The sequence below is a fragment of the Perissodus microlepis genome, chromosome 18, assembly GCF_051167445.1.
Source record: "Perissodus microlepis isolate ML-2025 ecotype Zambia chromosome 18, ASM5116744v1, whole genome shotgun sequence".
NCBI classification, from domain to species: domain Eukaryota; kingdom Metazoa; phylum Chordata; class Actinopteri; order Cichliformes; family Cichlidae; genus Perissodus; species Perissodus microlepis.
The window spans coordinates 1670690-1691924 of NC_140478.1; the positions used below are offsets into that span (position 1 = coordinate 1670690).

The 21235-nt window shown below is 40.4% G+C and overlaps 1 protein-coding gene across 1 annotated transcript in view; it reads right to left on the bottom strand.

Moving 5' to 3' along the window:
* Positions 1-1118: 1118 nt before the first annotated feature.
* Positions 1119-21235, bottom strand: part of xkr4 (XK related 4) — a 29775-nt gene continuing 9658 nt past the window's right edge. The window contains exons 2-5 of the mRNA XM_084911257.1: positions 15915-16114; positions 10327-10681; positions 7649-10028; positions 1119-7570 (exon numbers count right to left, since the gene is read on the bottom strand). Coding sequence (XP_084767383.1) covers positions 9425-10028; positions 10327-10681; positions 15915-16114 — 1159 coding nt within the window. The 3' untranslated portion in view covers positions 1119-7570; positions 7649-9424. The remainder of the gene's footprint in view (positions 7571-7648; positions 10029-10326; positions 10682-15914; positions 16115-21235) is intronic.

The following is a 21235-nucleotide window of genomic DNA, read 5'->3' on the forward strand; positions in this document are numbered from 1 at the left end:
GACGGGAAAAGCAGTGCATGCATCAGCACGGCGATCTGTAACTTAAAACAAGGCATGAGCATAATGAGCTGCTCACCTCAGCAGGAGTATCCCTCCTACTTTACTCCCAGCTTTTAGTTACCTGTTAGGTTAGAGTCCTACAAAAAGGTCCACAGCATAATCTGTGCAGGAGCGGCAGCAACAGTTCCAGATGGGATCATCCAGTCCACACAGGTTTCCCTCGGGAATGAGACAAAGCTTTCTCCTAAAGGGTAAACACAACTTTTAGCATCACAAGCAAAACATGTTTCTGTGGCTCCAACAGAGGGCTTTGAAACCCACATCAGTCACTGCTCACACCAGGAATCCCCCACCCCACATCCAAGTTCATAACACAACATTGAGGCCTAATTACTGCACCCGTGCTTATAAAGAAGAAAACATACAGAAATGTAAACAGAGTTTTTGATGCTTACATTATTTTAACTTTACAAACAAAAAAATAATTTCAACAAACACCAAAAACTACCAGGGTCAATATCATTAGCCCCCCTGATGTTCTTTCTGCAAACATGGCCAAAGAGGTCTTCATCTGAGAGGACGTGCTTCCTGTCTGCATAATCCATCTCCGGTTGGCTGGAAGGAGCCTCTTCTGCAGACGTGGAGACTTTCATTGTGTGCAACCTTTTCTGTGCAGGCTTCGAGTGATTCTTTGGTTCCCTGCCTCTGCCAGGCTTGTTCTGTGCTGTGTGGCTCTCTTTGAATCTCTTGATGATTCTTCTCACTGCAGTTCTTCACACTTGGAAATACTTTGACAACTTTGTGCATCCATCTGCTGCAGTGTGAGCACTTCTCAAGGTTGGCTCAAAAGATGAGCCAGACATACATTTAGACACGTGGAAGTGTTTGAGATTTTTTATGTTTTTTGTAAAATGTCTTTTGCCATATCTTAGTTGCAATGAATCCGAGCAACTCTGCACACAGCAGCCCGGCCCTGTGCTGTCCAGCCCCTTGAGTTAGGAGGTTAGTTGTGTAACACTGATAGCCTGTGATGGTGATTTGATTTGTGGCTCCTCCTGGAGAATCTACCACCAATGAGATTTTGACTCGAAAATGAAATGAACAAACGTGAGGCCAGATAAATGACCACAGTGTACTTTATTAACTGAATTTTGGTAGTTTGTGTTGCATTAGATTCAAATAAAAATTTACAAAAATCTCATATGTACAAAAAACTCATTTTGATTATTTTTTTTATTATTCTTGAATTATTATTTTTACAATAAAATGTACTTTTCCCCCATTGAATGCTTTCATCACACAATGCAACGCACTGATAAGACCAATATTACTTTGTCTTAAACATGTTTTTTCTTTTTGTTAAATACACCACATACACCACATTTATCTTTTTTTCCTCTGTGTTTTACTGTCATATTTATAGCCATCATGGTGGCATCGCACCTCTAGAGACACGCTTCACAGTCAGAACTCAAAAAGAGAGGAATGTTCTTTTTTAACATGTACACATTGCATACATTTATTTACAGATAAGCATTTAAGTTGTTCAGTTCACTATCTGTGGTATTCCATGTTTAACCAACTCTAAACAGACATCTGTACAGAATGATTATACAGGATTGTTTTAACCTGCTGGTTACTGTGCTTGTACTAAGACTGGACGATCCCATCTGGAGCTGCTGCTGCTGCACAAATGATGCTGACCATTCAAACTTCATAGTGTCGTTTTTGCCTGGTTCAATAGCTAAATTCTGTATTGTGCTTGGCAGGTATGTCTAGACCACAGCAGCAAAGCTTTGATCTGTTATAGATGATGAATAGAGACAGTCGCTGGACCACAATACTAACAGAAAAACAATCTATTTATCTCATCTTATAGTGATAGTAGAATATGTGCTCGTCATGTGGAACCACTCCAACAAGTCTTTAAGACTAAATGCAGATATGAGAGTCTTGTGTCTGTGCTTTGGTTACATTTAGCCAACTACAAACATTTTACTTTAGTGGATGGAGACTTTGTAGCCTTGTTTCCCATTACACACCAATAGCAACCTCCCCAAATCTGGCTCCCGGTCAAATATCCTGTTAAGTCTCGCGTCAAAAACATGTTGGATCGTCAAACTAAATTAAGTTTTTGCAATGGCTCTATGATTGTTATATTACATATTTAACACGTGTCATGTGTCCCTGATGTTTGTAGACTTTGTCTATGGAACAGACTGGTCAAAAAAATGTTGTGCTATTAATAAATAACCGTTACTGGGAACATCTTACTCACACGTGGAACATTGTTTTTCTTAGAGTCAATAAAAGTGCAAGAAAACAAGGAGGAAGAGTAAACCAAGAAACAAACTGCAATATAACTGCAAGTTTTCTATATTTTCTATTGCTTCTTCATCCCTTTATAGCAGTATTGTGCGACTGATGTTACAAATAAACACAGTCTGAGGGATTTAGATGATGCAGTACTGAGGAACAACTTCTTTGTTAGACTAGTATAAGCACAGTAACTGCCACATATTCTGCTATCGAGTGTAAAAACATCTCTCTCTCTCTTTCACACACAGACACACACGCATGCTTTCCAGCTTAACTAGAAAACTAAGCTGTGCCCCAAGTACAGCCTCATTGTCTCCTGTGTGATGATGTCGAAATGAAGGAAAAATAGAAATAGATTTTATTTTAAGGCAAATTAAACACAGAAAGCAGCTAAAACAAAGTCATGAACACTGGAGCACATCTGGGATTTATAAAATGCCAAATCACAGCAACAGTCGCTTCAAAGCGCTTTATATTGTAAGGTAGACCCTACAATAATACATACAGAGAAAAACCCAACAATCATATGACCCCCTATGAGCAAGCACTTTGGCGACAGTGGGAAGGAAAAACTCCCTTTTAACAGGAAGAAATCTCCGACAGAACCAGGCTCAGGGAGGGGCGGGGCCATCTGCTGTGATTGGCTGGGGCAGTGGTTCTTAACCTTGTTGGAGGTACCGAACCCCACCAGTTTCATATGTGCATTCACTGAACCCCTCTTTAGTGAAAAATAAAATATGATTTTTTTTTCAAATTCAAGACATAGATATGTTTTTTATTGGTGCACAAAATAAGCCGTGCATGTCACGGTGGAGGCTCTGCCGAACCCCTGAGACCGACTCACCGAACCCCTAGGGTTCGATCGAACCCAGGTTAAGAACCACTGGGCTGGGGTGAGAGAAGGAAGAAAGATTAAAGACATGCTGTGGAAGAGAGACAGAGATTAATTGTAATAACTAATAATTAAATGTAGAGAGGTGTATAAACACATGATGAGTGAAGAAGAAACACCCAGTGCATCATGGGAATCCCCGGCAGCCTACACCTATTGCAGCATAACTAAGGGAGGATTCAGGGTCACCTGGTCCAGCCCTAACTATATGCTTTAGCAAAAAGGAAAGTTTGAAGCCTAATCTTGAAAGTAGAGATAGTGTCTGTCTCCTGAATCCAAACTGGAAGCTGGTTCCACAGAAGAGGGGCCTGAAAACTGAAGGCTCTGCCCCCCATTCTACTTTTAAATACTCTAGGAACAACAAGTAGGCCTGCAGAGCGAGAGCGAAGTGCTCTAATAGGGTGATATGGTACTACAAGGTCATTAAGATAAGATGGGGCCTGATTATTTAAGACCTTGTATGTGAGGAGCAGGATTTTGAATTCTGGATTTAACAGGAAGCCAAAACAGGAGAAATCTGCTCTCTCTTTCTAGTTCTAATCAAACAAGGTCTAAAGTAATATTTTTTAGTTGAACCCTAATCTTCAGTTCTGTTCAGGTCAAATGTTTATATAGTCAAATCACAACAACAGTCACCTTTATATCATAAAACCAACAATCAGCCCATTTGCAATGCCACATAACTGTCATACTATCAATGTTATATGTCTGTGAAGGTTCTCAGTCATCCAGGTCATCGTAGTCAAAGGAGCTTGCAAAGAAAGAAGTCCAGACGCTTTTCTTTGCAAGCTCCTTTGACTATCAATGTTATACTTTGGAGGGTTTTCATAGGGTTTAATATTTATTGTTATTTGGAATTCATTTTAATTTTGGTAAACATATTTTCATTTAAACAGAAGTGTCAACTGTGTTACAGAAGAAAATGAACTGACAGACAATCTGTAAGGGTTTGTTCATGAGACAAACTGAGGTAGCTTCATGTTCCACACATATTTATATCAATGTACTGTGTGTGTTGATGGTGATGAGAAAACTAAGGCTACAGCTGATTTTTGAACTGAAAACTAAAATAAATTGCTTGGATGTCTAAGAAATACAAGGCTGCATTTGCAACGCTGTTTCCAAAACAACAGAGAAACCTCGGTGCTTAACTCAGTACAGAAGAAAGCATCAATGAAAAGTCTGCAAATGGGGAACCATATCTACAACAATGAATGTAGCTGAAAGCTGTTCTGGAGCGACATTTACTAAAATTACGTCACTATCCAAATACCTGTGGACGAACTGTCTTCTTCAGAGATGTGCAAGTTATGCATGGCATGCGTATTAATGCATACCACCACATCTGCTGGCTTTTGAACTGCGCACCAGGATGGTGCAGTGGTTGAGAACCATTTCTACATTTGCCACCTCACATTTTTTTAGTTTGACACATGCTGTGCTATTTTTAATTAAATATACATGTTTAGACTTTGTCTTTATCCACTGACAGCCCAGTTACTGATTTATTTTATTCACTTTTTTCATTAAAAAAGACGAGCAGTAATTTCACTTTTTTTATTTTTATTTGAAGGGATCATGAAAGTTCTTTCCACAGCCTGCTCTTGGTTTCCTGAACAGGCAGTATGTACAGCCTTGTACAGTATATGCCTTTCTCTAACAGTATTGTGCCATCATGAAACTTGTGTCTTTATCCCAAGAAAAAAAACCCCAAAATGACAAAAGACAAACGCTTTACATCTACATCACTCACCACCGAGTTTGTTCCCAGATAATAGGTCTGGGAAAGTCCCTTCTTTAAATGGAAAATCATCAGGTTTAGTATATTTTAAAGCGTTTAGTCTTTTTAGTTGTCACTAATGTTGATTCAGCTACTGTAGTATTACTTCAGGACATCTGTCTTATGTTATGCAGCTTCTGCTGAACCCACAAAAGCTTTATGTATAAAACGTTTTCACTAAAGCACAAGTGTATTCCTCCACCAAACACAAGTCCATGGAAATCTCAAAGTAACCGAAAAATAATGAAGAGACATTAATGCCACGATAGAGATTGGTCTCCTCAAAATATCTGAAACTCACACTGCGCACACACACACACACACACACATAAAAGTATCTGTTGTCAAACTTCAGACGTAACACTGTGTGCATGTTTTTAGGTCTAACTGCTCAGTCTGAATAGATTTTTGCAGCCATTTTTATGCCAGATTTGTGGATTTATATCTACTTTGTGGATTTTTGTTCATTACAGTACAGTTTAAAATTGTGCAGTGTATGACTGTTTAAATGAAGATATCCGGTCGTTAAGTGATGACGTGACCAATCCTACTTCCGGGCCTAAAGTAGTCTGCGTTTAATATGGCTTTTGTGTTGTTAACATGTTTAATGTTTTGTATTTTCTTCTATTTAATCTCAAAAAGCTCCTAAAACAGTCAGTGATCACTGTTGACCTCCCTCGGCTTTTATTACCGCTAATCATTTATTTAAGCTCAGTTTTTAAAACCTTAGGATGTAGCTACAGCCCAGCCCATGCAGCAGTATATGAATGACTAACCTCGTATTGTGGATGGATTATCTCAGTTGTTCTCCTGGCTGAAGTTTGGTCCTTTTACAGCATCCTGCCATGCGATTACATTTGTTCCTGACCATCGAGAACACTCACGTTAACTTTTATCTAGTGGAAAAAAAGTTAGCTTGTTTATATTATGCTAACATAGCTGTGTCGCTAGCGGTCACGTAGCACCGCTCATCATTATATACCAGCTAGCCAAACTTCAGTAACCCTACAAATGTCACTGCTGTTTAGTTTTCTGTCTTCATTTATGTTGGACGTGATAAGCTGTACGTTTGAATTGTTTCCAAAACCCCGCAGTCAGGACATGCTATATTGTATTTAGATAGAAGCTAGCGAGCTAAGTTCCTGCTAACTTCTAACTCCGTTAAATGTCATAAATTCCGTTTTCATGGATGCCTGGATGTTAAACTCAATTGTTACACCTGGTAGAGCAGAACGCTGATCATTTTATTAAAGATGAAAGACTTTAGACAGTTTTTCAACTCTCAGTAATGCCATAGTGATCGTTTGATATATGGACCTGCAGCGGAGTTTAGGCCCAGACACGGCTAGTGATGTCAGACTTAACGACCGGATACTTAGGAAGTCTCCAATGCATTACTTTATAATAATAACAACCAACAACAAAAGTTCAAAGACTATAGTGAAACTCGAGAAATACAGCAAAAGGTTTTGCAAAAAGATTTTCTAAAACGTGCAAAACCACTGCTATAGTCCTTTAAAAGTATGTCTCTGGTAAAACACAGAGGCTTTGGTGTAAGCACAAAAATATCTCTGTATCATTCAAGATTGCTTCTTTGAATTTTTTTTTTTTTTACAGAAAACATTTTTGACTTGTCACCACGAAGAAAACACAATTATTAAAAAACCCTAACATACAGTATGTAATTGAAACTTCTATCTAATAGAAACCACAAAAAATGGTGGGAATATGCCAGCACTTACCAGCATAGTATATTCTGCATACACATCATCCTGGTTCTCTATCATATCGAGACTATCTCTCAACTCCGTTACATGTTCCATATGTACGGAGTGCAGAGATAGTTTCTCACTCAGAGAACCAAGGTTACCACGTAACCGTACGTTCTCTAAGTGGTCTGTATGTAATGAGTCTTTTTTCACTTATATCTTTGTATAAACAAGATTATGACAGCCATTGTGCTGTGGTTTCAAATAACTGCAATGACCGGTCAGAATATCCTGATTATCATTGACTCGCTTTGTGTTTTTCTCTTTCCATGCTTTAAAACAAAGACTTTGGACAAAAGACCACCTAGATTTCCTTTTATCTGGACACTATCTTAGCACAGGAAAAGCAGGGAGAGAGCTAAAATTCTTGACTAACAGACAACTAGTCTGTGAGGTGATATTGTCTGTTGCTGCCCAGTGTTTCTTGAAGTAAAGTTATTTGGGTTTTGAGGGTAAGCAGAATGGTGCAAATGGGATGGCACAGCACCTCCTTATGTCTTCAGTCTCTGGTTCTCTCTTTCAGGGATGTTCCAAGGTTTGGGATACACACTACGCCAACCGGGCCAGGACAATTTAACTGGTAACATCAAACACAGACTTACACAGTATTGTTCATATTTTTTTATAGTGCACTGCACAACATCGTAATGCACTATATCAACCTTTGAATTTTGTAAGACCCCCTGACTCCCCTGAAACTTGCTACCAGGTTGGAACAAACTTTTGGGAAAAACAGGCACCATCTTGATCCAGGTCATCCATGACAAGCTACTGGAAGTACAGCATAAACATTTTGGAAAATAACAATACCTCAAACAATAAATGTTTAATTACATCACAGGATGTTTAAATACAAAATTAATTACAAAATTACATTTATGAAAATACCTCAAACAATAAATGTTTGAGGTATTTTCATAAATGTAATTTCCATATAACAACACTATGTGTGTATGTTTAATACTTAGATTGGACTTTGAAAAATGCTTTGGCCCCAAACGCCATCTGTTGGAGCTTGTATATGTTTACAGTTTCATCATTTAACACCACCATGGCTGTAGTCCAATAGTCATTTTTGGATAACCGCCTGTCACAGCATTGCATTTCTGATTGAATAAATCCTACATTCTGTTATTTACACTTACTGTCTTTGTTACCAACTTTAAAAGTTACGTATGGAAAATGGTTGTATTCCATCGCTTATTTTCCAGAGCAGGATATGTAGTATGATCAGGATCAAGCTTTTTCCCGTCTCGGTTTCTCATTTGCCAGTGGACACTTCCAGCACTATGCTAACCTGTGTTGTGTGGTTTGGTTGGTAAATGTGTTGAGTCAAAATGTAAAAAGTGTTTTTAAAAAGGGCAATTTTTCCTCGAAAGGTGACGTGTGTCACCTGCATACCTACAGCAAAGATTCTATTCAGACAGACTAACCACGCGTTCCTTTGCTTGTTTTGTGTAAACTACACACACACACACACACACATGACTTCAGTAGCCTCTACTTCATCTCTAAAAGAAAAATGCTGCATGTTGCATGAGTACTGTACATCCTGGTGGCTGGTTGGAATGGCTGAGTTGGCTGCTTGTCTGTGTTTCGATCCTCAACTCATTTCCATTTCCGGTATCATTCTCTCTCCTCTCTTCGGTTCATTGGTGTCTGGCACATGCTTTCACCCTCCACATACAAACAAAGATTAGAATAATTCTGCAGCTGTGTTTCTGAGGCCGGACTACAAATAGTTATGTTGAGCTGCCAGGAAGATTTTTTTTCTTGGCATTGGGTAAGTTTGAATGCTTCCTTTTCAGAACGAGACCATTAGCTAGTGTTTAACCTTTGCCCCCTTTTCTTGCTTCCTATTATAACATTCAGCCTTATCATTTAGCCCATTTTGCCCAAACAAAACACCATCACTGCTCATAGATGCTACTTTGACCACTGTCTTCTCGTAGGTCACTTTCTGGCCATCTTCCAGTGTTGATCACAGATGTCCAATAACACTGAAAGGCCTAGCTCAAAGAAGAACCTTCTGGATTATGCAGGCACCCCTAAGTTGTTTCTAGAGGAATCTAGAGGATGTTCCCAATGACCCTTTTTGGCACTAAGAGAAAGAGAGTAATGACTGAGAGTACCCACCTGCTTGTGGCTGATATGGTAGGACACCAACACATTTGGACAAGTTTGAGTTTGTAATTCAGGTCTCCTTTGTTTTATGGGAGTATCTGGTGACTTAAAAGCTGTCTGTATGGACAATGGACAATTCCACTTTTTATTATTTTACAGCTTTAACTTGACACCCCTTAACACACTCGCTTCTTGTTGTTCTAAGCAGAGTGTCATTTAGTATTTAGTCCATAGAAGACAGCATTTACCAGATAAGTGTTAGTAAAAATAATAGCAACAATCTGACCAGCAGCAATCCCACCAGTGACACTAACTGAACTTGTACTGAGTTGGTCATCCAGCCATTACCAACAGTCCCGACTGCTTCTCGACACTTCTGATACCCGGAAATAGAAAAAGAACGACAGCAATGGGAGATGAAGATATTGAAACTGATGCCAGTAACAAATTCTTATTGCCACAGTTCCTGTTGCTGTTTATGTGATCACAGGATACCACTCTGTTGCTGTGCCCCTGCAGGGTTTCCGAAAGCCGAGCGGACTATAGAGTGGTCTCATATTCCAACCGCTCCTGTACCAGAGCATCATCTTTGTACTGCAGCCGTGGAGGAGTCAATGAGCAATCTATGGCCAAAATTGCTTTGCGAATGCTGCGGTCCAGGACATGACGCTCCCAGGCTGGATAGCGGTTCCTACAAAGGTCGATCTTGATGACGTTCTCCTCTAGGCGTGGAGCACGAGAAGATGGCGTGGATGGCACTGTGGATCGGACCTGAAACACTGGCATGCAGCCATCTCGCTCAGAATACTTGCCCATGTCATGTCGTTCTAGAGTTGTGGTAGCACCTCGGTTCGAACGCAGTGAATTGGTGGCACCTTCTGATGGCAGAGTGGAGAACTGAGCAGTAGGGTCCAGGTCAAGGCCTTGGCCACTTGGTGAGTGTCCAAAGCGTGGCCCGTTCGGGTGAAAAAAGGCATAGTACATGAGCATGAAAACAATGCCGGTGAGGAAACTGCTGAAAATGACGCAGAGTGCTGGCACTGCAAAGGCGTCAGTATTTTGAGGAAATCGGTAGAGATACCACAATGCACTGAGAGCAGTGTTCTCCATCAAGATTACCAGGTAATAGATAAAAAGCCGACACCTGCACAGAGACATGAGACATAATAACAACAAATAAATGCAAGTATTTGCAAGCAACTATCACTAAAATAAGCTGAAGGTCTCACAGATTGTTTCATATAAGTCACAGAGTTGTCAGTACTAAATGCTAAAGTTGAAACTAGCTCGAGAAACAGGAATGGCTGAATTTCTTTTGCATGGTAGTACGTTTCAACTATTGCACTTACTGCAACCAAGCGCTTATAAATTTAAAAATGACAGAAGAGTTAAAGCATTGTTTAAAAATTGAACCACATCACACTGATGGAGAACGTCTTCACCTTGTCCGTCCTTCCTTGACGTTGAACCAGGAAAAGATGTAGATTATGCCCACCACCATGTCAAACACAATCTCTTCCCACTTGCTGATGCAGAAGTCTGTCTCACAGTGGACAATCCAAAAGGTCATGATGCACCAGTGCAGGACGATGAAGATGCCAAAGTAGAGTTGAAATACAGATGCAAACAGAGCAAAGGTGATAACTCGGGCTGCTATGGTGAAGAAGTGCCAACAGAACTGGATAATCACTGCCAGATAGCTGATGGGCTTCTTGTCATCCCGAGACTCTCGCAGGGCCTTCTGATAGGAGGCCAGGGCCCAGGCCATAGAGACGAGGGAGGCTGCAGCTGTCATTCCTAAAGAGACAGAGAGAAAACAGCTGTTTTCACAACCACATAACGGATGGATTACAGAAGCACCACATGATGGATCTGTCTTTGCACAGGCCCCCCGCTGGAACGAGACAATTCTACTACAATGGCAAAAGCAAGACACAAGTCGCCAGAGCTCTTTGTGTTACTCGTGCACGAGGGAGAGAACTGTGACGGGCGCCGTTCCTTCCGCTCGAACCCCAGTCGCTCTCGTCAGCTCCCTCGTAGCACTGCTCTTTATAGAGATCTCAAATCAAATTCAAATTCAAATTTTATTTGTCACGTACACAGTCATACACAGTACGATATGCAGTGAAATGCTTAGACAACTGCTCGTGACCTAAAGAAAAAAAAAAAAAAAAAAAAGGAAAAGGCTATGAATAAGATAGGAAATAAATATGAAAAATTAAAAAGGGTACATTTAACTAGGAAGGAATAAAATATAAAAAAAAAAATTAAGGTTAAAAATGAAATAACTGTACAACACAAATTAGAATGAAGGGTAAATTTAACTGGGAAAGAATAAGATAAAATATATAAATTAAAGTTGAAAATAAAATAACTGTACAACAAAATACACAATACACAGTATAGAACTATATAAGAATGTATGAAGAAATATAAATAAATAAATATATATATACACACAATAACAGCAGCTGTACAAGTATTAACTGGAAATGAAGAATATAGTGACCAGTGTTGTGCAAGCCACATTGTCTTGTGCAGTGCAAATATGCTTAAAGTGATTTAAGTGATGAAGTGAAAATGTGACGTCATTTCCGGGGTAAAACCGCAAAGGATTGTAGGTCCGAGTGGCAAGAGGTACTAGCGCACGCAGGCTTTCATATGAAAACAGTCACACAGCCATAAAAAGAAAAAAATGGCAAGAAGCTGTTGTATTATTAACTGCGATAGCTGCATGACAGCCACAGGAAGCCGACGGGTAAAGAGATCGTTTTTTATCGGATTCCGTCGTGGAAGAGAAAATGTTCAAGTCATGTTTCTGAAGTAACAAAGAGGCGACGGATGGCCTGGATTGCAGCCATTCGAAGACCAAATATAACGTCCCAGAACACTCCAGCTCACAGGTTGCTCCAAGCATTCCCACAAAGGTCAGTCTGCTGTTGTAGTTATTACGTAATCTATCATAACATAATTGTTGATGTAGGTTACAAATAAGTCTTATATTGATTTGAATTGAATTCGTTGCTATGCTGCTTTGTTCACTGTGGCTTTGCGGGCTAATGTTTGTTGTGTTTTGTAGGAAAACCAGCCTACAAAATGCAGGAATGTGATCCAGACTGGGCCCCTCTATCAGCCTGGGTCAGACCGAGTTTAAAGCTGCTACCACAGAGAGATCTGATCGGTGAAGAGAGAGCGAGATCAAAACAGCCACGAAAAGTCCGCATATATGTGCCCAAGGGTTGTATTGAAGCAATCAAGTGATGAATAACTGTTTTCCACTATGTTGTTTTGAAATGTTGTTTTGTTTTGTTGCATTGTTGATTTGTTTTTCACCGAAGCAGCTCATAAAGCACGATGGATTTTTACAATGTTGCCTCTTTCTTGTGAGATTCTATAACAGAACGAAACAATAATGCCAGTTATAAATAAAGACAATAAATTGAATGAATTACGAAACACTCATTTTATTTCTATTAGATCTGAAAATGTTGTGTAACACTACAACCTGAAACGACACATACATTGTGTTGGCCTGTAACAACAGCTGTGAGATGGAATCGTCCAAATCACCAAAGTAAACTGGACCTGGGCTTGTTGCAGGATCTGAAGTTACTAAACATGTTGTGAGTGTATGCGCTCACACTTAGGACCATATAATAATAAATATGTGCGTGATGAAAGTTGTGCAGCACGCTAACCTCCTTACTCCACTCTGTGCTCGTGTGGGTCTGACTCTTTCACTCCTTTGATTTTTTCCTCGTACTTTGTTTTTTTTGCCTTTTCGTCACGTCTGTCTTGTACGGAGCTGCCGTGTTTCTGTTGTTTTGTACAGAACTGTTTTTGGGAGCAAATAAAATGCAAGTAGGGATTAAAACTGCAGAATTAATGATTAGCGGTGCTGGAAACACTAGCGCTTGATGCAGTGTTTTGATTTTGCTGCCACTCGTACCCACAATGCAATGCGCGAAAGTCATCTGTGGTCTGTCGATCTCTATTGTGGTTATATGAATATGCATAGGTTCATTAACATATGACATCTTACATAGGCATACATGAGAACAAAGAGTACCTTGTCTGTGTGTCGTGTAGGTATGTGTGTATGTGCGTGTCAAGATGTGATCCTGTGAATGACTCCCCAAAGCTGGTCCCAGGAGTCCAGCGGTCCACCTAAACAAAAGGCACTTATACTTAAGCAGATACATAGCAGGTGTCCTCCTATACCATAAATCAGTAAGAGACGGTACGACCTCTCTCATGACCTTAAGATGTATGTGTATGCCAGAGCACTCTGGGAGGCTGTGAAGTAGTCAGACTCGAACGTCAAGGAAGGTGGTGGGAAGCAGACTACGCAGATTTTTCAGATTTCCAGAGGTGAGCAATTTATTTACAGTGAACTTAATTTAATGTGTAACTTAACAAAATCCCCCCCCCCCCCCCCCCAAATAAACTCTATTAACAAAACTCCACAGCCCATGGATCCGGTGACACAGCTCACCTCTCCTCTCTGCTGCATCTGGTAGAGACTGGCTTTAAATAGGGCCATCAATTTCCCTCCATTTGCCCAGCCAGTACCACTCACTCAAACTGAGGGATCTAAAACTCTACACAGATGATCTAAAAAACACAAAACCTCTACACACTTCTAACATGCACATTTACACAACTAAATGGCAGTAATAACGAAAGGAAAAACATTCAACAAATCCCTTTAAACCTTAACACAAACAAAAGGAAGCATCTCTATGGACAAAGCAACCCCTCCACTTGGTTTGACCTGCTGATGTCATGTGTGACATCATCAGGACTTTAAAATGAGGAAATGCCAGGCGGGCGTTTCCCCACACCTGACCCTCATGAAGACTGAAAAGACAAACAAAGTAAATATGAACAAATGACTTAATCTGTAACATAATAAAATATAAAGAAACATGTAACTGAGTATTTGCCTTAATTTGCAGAATGTTTGATTTGCCGGCAACAAAACGCTTCCACAAACAAACCCGGGATAGTGAGTGAAGCAATGTTACTTGACAAATAGCAAATCACAGCAAATACATAGAAACAGAATAATGTGTACAATGTGCAAAAAAAAGGTAAACACAAATGGGACAAATGGAGAGCATTGCAACTGCTCCTCCACTTTGTCACAGAGGCACACAGAGTCTTCGCAGACTGCTACGGATCAGACCTCTATCATTACGCAATCGATTATAAAACTCTAAGCATATATGAGTAAATATTTCTACGCATAAATGACAATCACCAATATAAACCTAACACCACACTTGGAAAGATGAATGCAGCAGGTACAGATACTGCTCCAGGGCATTCTTATTCCACCTTGAATCATTTGCATAATTAGAACCTTTGTTCTCATGATTTGGTGCTATATAAATAAAATATATATAAATAAAATATATATAAATAAAATTGAACTGTAACACATCTTGTCATGTTCAGCAACATAACAAGATGTTTTCACGTGAATATCCTAGAGTCCTAGAGTATCCAACGTCTTTTTCTAGAGAAACTCATTGGTTGTTTTTGCAGTAAGCGTTTCATCATGTGCATCTTGTTGTAAAAACGCTGATTTGTAGACTTTCTCCTCCAGAGTTTTCTAGTCATGGGGTAGATGCCGTAAATGTTTTTTTCTTGACCAAGTAAAAGTTCTTTGATTGTTCTTTTTAGTTATTTTTTAGCCCAGTGATAGCACACACTTTTCTTTGGGCCTCATATTTCCAGATTCAGTGAAAAGCTACTAAAAAAAAACCACCTGATCTTTCATCTGCTTCACAGGTTATTGCATAATTAGGAAATGGACATTACATGACCATGACACTGCAGCAAGTCTTGCACATCCAGGATGATGAACAAACGCCCCGGGTGAGAGAACTGGATGTTTAACTACAGCCATTTGACTGAAAAGGTTTGAAAGCTAACGGAATCAGAGAATTATTCATTTATATTATTGAGAATTAAAGTTCAGAGTGCAACAAATCAGAAATACTGGTAAAACTCACAAGCAGGTTCCCAGTCAGACTTGGCCGTAACACCTTGGATGTGCCTGTGAGGCATCCTTGCCTGATGTCTGAACCACCTCAGCTAGCTTTCTTTGATTTGGAGGAAGCTCATTTCTACCAAGACCATAAGTGAGGGAAGGAATGTAGCTCAACCAGTAAATCAACAGCTTTGGTTTCATGCTCAGCTCTCTCTAATCCACAACAGGCTGATACAGAATCTAGATCGCTGCTGATGCCATGTCAATGCATCTGTCAGTCTCCCACTCCACTCTCCCCACACTCATGAACAAGACCAAACTACTAAAACTCTCCATTCTTTTCTGACTGAGGATCAAGGCCTTTGACTTTAAAGTACTGATTCTAAGCCACCAACTTCACACCACGTTGCAAACCGCCTCAGTGCAAGCTGAGGTCATGGCTAAATGAAGCCAACAAAATCAAATAATCTGCAAAAACCACAGTTGTGATCTTGAGTCACCTGAACCACAAACCCTCTGCTCGCTGGCTGCACCTAGAAATTCTGTCTATACACAGAATTCAAATTCACATGTGGCTTTGAAGAATCATTTCTATCCATAAGACAGCATGTACACACAAACAAATAGCTCTACCAGCTTCAGCTACAATCATGGCGATCGTGGCTCAAGAGTTGGCAGTTCGTCTTGTAATCGGACGGTTGCCGGTTTGAGCCCCAGCTCCGACAGTCTCAGTCGTTGTGTCCTTGGGCAAGACGCTTCACCCGTTGCCTACTGGTGGTGGTCAGAGGGCCCGGTGGCGCCAGTGTCCGGCAGCCTCGCCTCTGTCAGTGCGCCCCAGGGCAGCTGTGGCTACAATGTAGCTGCCATCACCAGTGTGTGAATGTGTGTGTGACTGAACGTAGTGTAAAGCACTTTGGGGTCCTTAGGGACTAAGTAAAGCGCTATAAAAATACAGGCCATATATAAAAATGTTTGGCATCAGTATGGTCACACAATTGTGCAGCATTGTTTGAATGTGTGTGGGGCTACTACCTTGCACAGCCTGGAGCTTGTGTGTCTGGATGATAATGCACAGCTGAAGCACCAGTTGTGGAGCGCTCTCCAGAAAGGTTGCCAGTAGATGCAGCATGCTCACATCTGCAAACTCGTAGACCATCCTCCAGTAGTAACGCCAGCGCTCTGTCTCAGCACCCTGACGACTCCGAACACCCAGGTAGATGGTGTGGAAATACCTGAGGGAAAAAATACAGTACTTGAACATCCACCATGCATGCTCAAACATTCAAGCACAGTACATCAGCTCTTCTGAAATCCAAACTTTATCACTCACCTTCTCTTGGAAATACCAAATGGAAGGAAATTTGGACAAATGTATATGATAATGTGCTATTAATTTCTAACAATAGAAACAATAATCTGTAACACAAGGCTGGTGCCAACTGACATATGAAGACAGTTAAAGGTTACTTTTGATAATCTATTCTGGTCCCATAGCATAAAACTTCATGGCAAAAATATTACTGAGACGTCTCGTCCAGATCATTCAATGATTTTGTGGGGTTTCTATTCTTTTCACAATCCGAATCAGAAAGGGTTTTAATGCCAAATGTTGAGCAGGTTTACATTAGGCAATTGCTGCGGTACAAAACGTACTGTAAGACGACACTTAAATAAACATAAAAATAAAACTTAAAAGTGCTAAGCAGATTAATATATACATGTGCGCAGGTGATGATCAGTGCAAAAATGGAACAGATGCAGAGAACACGGTATCGGGTCATGTGTTTGTGGTGTATTGTTCATGTGTCCAACAGCAGAGGGGAAGAAACTGTTCCTAGGAACCTCCTGCCCGAGGGGAGCAGGTCAAACAGACTGTGTCCAGGGTGAGAAGGGTCAGCTGTGATCCGAGCTGCACACCCCAGTGTCCTGGAGGTGTACAGGTCCTGCAGAGATGGGAGTCTGCAGCCGACCACCTTCTCAGCAGAGCGCACAAAACACTTTTCCACAGTGTTTTTGCTTTATTTTGTTGTACTAACAGTTTCTCCCAGTTTAGACTTTTCACTTGGCCTTTAATGTTTCCTGGATGCTTGCTCTGATGTGCATCACCTGTTTCTTCATGACCCTTAACAGCTTTTTAAGCTCATCTCACACACACACACACACACACACACACACACAGTGTATATATTGTGCTTTTCTTCTCTAACTGAGCACTAAAAATAATTTTACTACTATTGTTCAAACACCCAAGCACCTTCTGTTTTTATCCTTTAGCACCATGTTTTCATACAAATTGCCCCCAATGAAGCAGCTTGGGATTCGGTATATTACACAAGAATACCTCAACACACAGACTCAAACAGCCAGGGACTGAATCGATAGACAACCCACGCTATTTAATTCAATATATTTATACAGCGCCAAATCACAACAACAGTCACCTCAGGGCGCTTTATATTGTAATTGTATTGACATACATACAGAGAAAACCCCAACAAGCACTTTGGCGACAGTGGGAAGGAAAAACTCCCTTTTAACAGGAAGAAACCTCCAGCAGAACCAGGCTCAGCGAGGGGCGGGGCCATCTGCTGTGATTGGGGGAGGAAGACAGGATAAAGACATGCTGCTCTGCCTCCCATTCTACTTTTAAATACTCTAGGAACAACAAGTAGGCCTGCAGAGCGAGAGCGAAGTGCTCTAATAGGGTGATATGGTACTACAAGGTCATTAAGATAAGATGGGGCCTGATTATTTAAGACCTTGTATGTGAGGAGCAGGATTTTAGATTCTGGATTTAACAGGAAGCCAAAACAGGAGAAATCTGCTCTCTCTTTCTAGTCCCTGTCAGTACTCTTGCTGCAGCATTTTGGATTAGCTGAAGGCTTTTCAGGGAGTTTTTAGGACTTCCTGATAATAATGAATTACAGTAGCTCAGCCTTGCTTTTTTTATTTTTATTTTTATTTTTTTAAATAAAGCAGCAAACTATTTCTCCAGGCTAAATGATGATCCTCTAAATTTGTGACACGCCATTTCCTCTCCAGCTTACGGATTATCTGCTTTAGGCTACGTGTTTGAGAAGTACAGTGGTTCCTCGCTATAATGTGGTTCACCTTTCGCGGCCTCGCTGTTTCGCAGATTTTGTTGGTTGTGCAATTTTGCATGTGTTTTCTTTTTCTTTTCTTTTTCTTTTTTACAGCGCATTGTGCTCTGCATCCTGATTGGCTGTAGGTAGACCATTGCCAATCATTCTCGTGCCGTGTCTCCTGTACAGTACAGAACGCATTCAGCTTGTCAAATTCACATAAATCTTCGATCGTTAGCAGTGTGACTCTGACGTGCTGTACTATGTTTGTTTTCTCCCCAACAAACACAAAAATGTCAACGAAATGTCGTCACCTGCTGGTGCCTTTGGTTTCATTCTATAATACTGGACTTACTTTTCTACAAAGGTTTGATCTTTGAGTGTTTAAACAAGAGAGAAAAGTGTGAAAGCGTTCATGCCTGTCTGAGAAAAGTGTATAAAGTTTGTAGTGAGGGGTTTTACAGCCTTAAAACATCAGAAATAACTGTAAAAAATAAAGTTGGCTACTTTGCGGATTTCACCTATCGCGAAGTTTATGGCAGGATGTAACTCCTGCCATAAACAAGGGACCACTGTATACCACGGAGTCAAATACTTGGTTTCTTGATTAGAGACCTTAGTTTTCACAGGAGCTACAGTATCCAGAGTCGTACGTAGTGAGGAGGTGAAATTATTAACAAGATAATCGACCTCTGTTGGAGCAGCGTTCAGATAGCTGCTCTGCTCTATGTTGGTACAGGGCATTGAAGATGATAACAGTGGATGGATTATATTCTTAAACTTAGTTACAGCGCTTTCAGAAAGACATCTACTGTGATAAAGTCTACTCTCCACTGCTGTGTAATCAATTATTGTAAATGTAAATGTTATCAGGAAATGATCAGACAGGAGAGGGTTTTCAGGAAACACTGTTAAATGTTCAGTTTCTATGCCATATGTTAAAACAAGATCTAGAGTGTGATTAAAGTGGTGGGTGGGTTCTTTTACATTTTGAGAGAAGCTGATTGAGTCTAATAACAGACTAAATGCCATGTTGAGGCTGTCATTTTTAGCATCTACATGGATGTTAAAACCACCCACAATAATTATTTTATCTGAGCTGAGAACTAAATCAGATAAAAAGTCTGAGAAATCAGAGAGAAACTCTGTGTAAGGCCCAGGTGGACGATAGATGATAACAAGACTGGTTTCTGAGTTTGACAGCTGGGGTGGACGAGGCTAAGCATCAGGCTTTCAAATGAATTAAAAGTCTGTCTGGGTCTTTGGTTGATTAATAGGCTGGTGTGGAAGACTGCTGAAGATTTGGTGCAGATGTGGATACTGTATTGATCTTTCTTTGTAAATGGCCTGTATTTGTATAGCGCTTTACTTAGTCCCTAAGGACCCCAAAGCACTTTACACTACATTCAGTCATCCACACACACATTCACACACTGGTGATGGCAGCTACACTGTAGCCACAGCTGCCCTGACTTAAATATAAACACTGATTGTATTTATATTTAAGTTGTTTTTTACTGACCGGACACAGCCTCAGTCTCATGCTGATCAGTGCTGGTTGGGTCCCAACAACAGACTAGAAACAGACTGACCAGGGTAAATGAGATGTGTCATCTTTTATAGGTTATTAGTGTATATATGTTGATGATACCTGATACTCACCACAGGAGGGAGGAAAGTTTTTCTACAGCACAAGAAACCTCTGACAGAACAAACCACAACCTGAATCTACCCACGTGTTCACCAGGGAAAGAAAAGTACGGTCACAGGACACCAAACATGTCAAACAGTAAATGTGGCTGTAGCCACAGATATGAAATTCTGAATTAGAATTTGATAAATTCTTGATATAAAGCATTATAACACATCCAATTTAACTTTACAAAAAAAAGAAAGAGTGAAAATCTATTGTGTTGGGTTGCAGCATGGACAGAAGCACGCACACTGCAGCTCAACCTTTCCTGTCTTTACTGAAGCAAACACTCTTTTGAAGAAATGCATCATTACTACTTTTCAGCTTGCCTCCAGCCTACATTTTATTCTCTCTCTGTCTGTGAATCATTCATTTCCATTGTCTCTTTCCCATTACCACTACCACCAAAACACACAGTCATTTAGCAGCATGCTAATGGACTGTGAAATTAAGTTGCAGTAAAAAATTTTAGAATTGAATCTGAGCTGATAGCATTTAAGCTGCAGTCTATTCATGGTCAGATGGACCAGACACATGGTGAAGCTGTGGCTCCAGAGGAGACTGAACGGTTGTGTACTAGTGACCTTTTCACTTCTTTGGTCGTAAATGATGAACCTTTATCTAAAGTTCAGGATTGGGACCACACCCCAAACGTATTCTTTCTGTCTGTGTCTGTTGTGGTGTTCTCATTTCTGTGTTTTATACATTGCCACATTATGTTGCACTCACAGTCCATTTTCAACCAGACTTTTTAAAGTCTTATATTCTATCTGCTTTTCTTTAATCATCTTATCATGGACCTCCTTCTCTCAACCTCTGATTCATTTTTCCTTCTTTGCCACACATTTAAATTCATATTTCCAGGAACAGTGGTTCAAGTCTGTTAATCTGCAGTCAAAAAATCACCAGAATGATTTTACTAAGTTCACAGAGATGCCCTGGGGTGATCACTCTTGGCTTCCCAAAGGTTCCTGTTTGCAATCCAAGACCAGAAAAATCAGAGCAACCTTCTGTCTGGTCCAGGCCACGATCCGCTATGTTACCACCTATGCATAGCAAGGTGTAGCTGGGAATTATATCAGTCAGTAAGGGCCTTCAACTTCCATAAATTCTGCTACATAAATGGCACCACGTAGCTAACTGTGCAACAGTCTTTTACCATCCCTTTCCTCTTTCCCCCTAATAATCAGTGCTCTATATCAAGACCCAGTTAACATCCAGTTATTCACATCATTTTTGACACCATGTATATGGCACCAGATTGTCAGATATATCTTTCCCAAGTCTGTTTTAAAGCTTTTATCTGTCCTCATTTCTGTCTTGTCAGATCTATTTCATCTATGCTACTTCTATGTTCTCCAATTTTGTTTTCAGGACAGCGTCATGTTCTACAACAGCCTTCTCAAACCTTTTTCAGCCTCTAATTCTGCTACAGAGATGTCAGCTTACTCATTTCTTTCATTTTATAGCCTGACATCTGAGACTGGTTTGCCAGTTTCCTTTATCTCCATTGTCTCCGCTCCTGTTTCAGTCCCCTTGTCTATTCTTTCTCTGTTTCAGGGGTGGCTGTAGCTGTA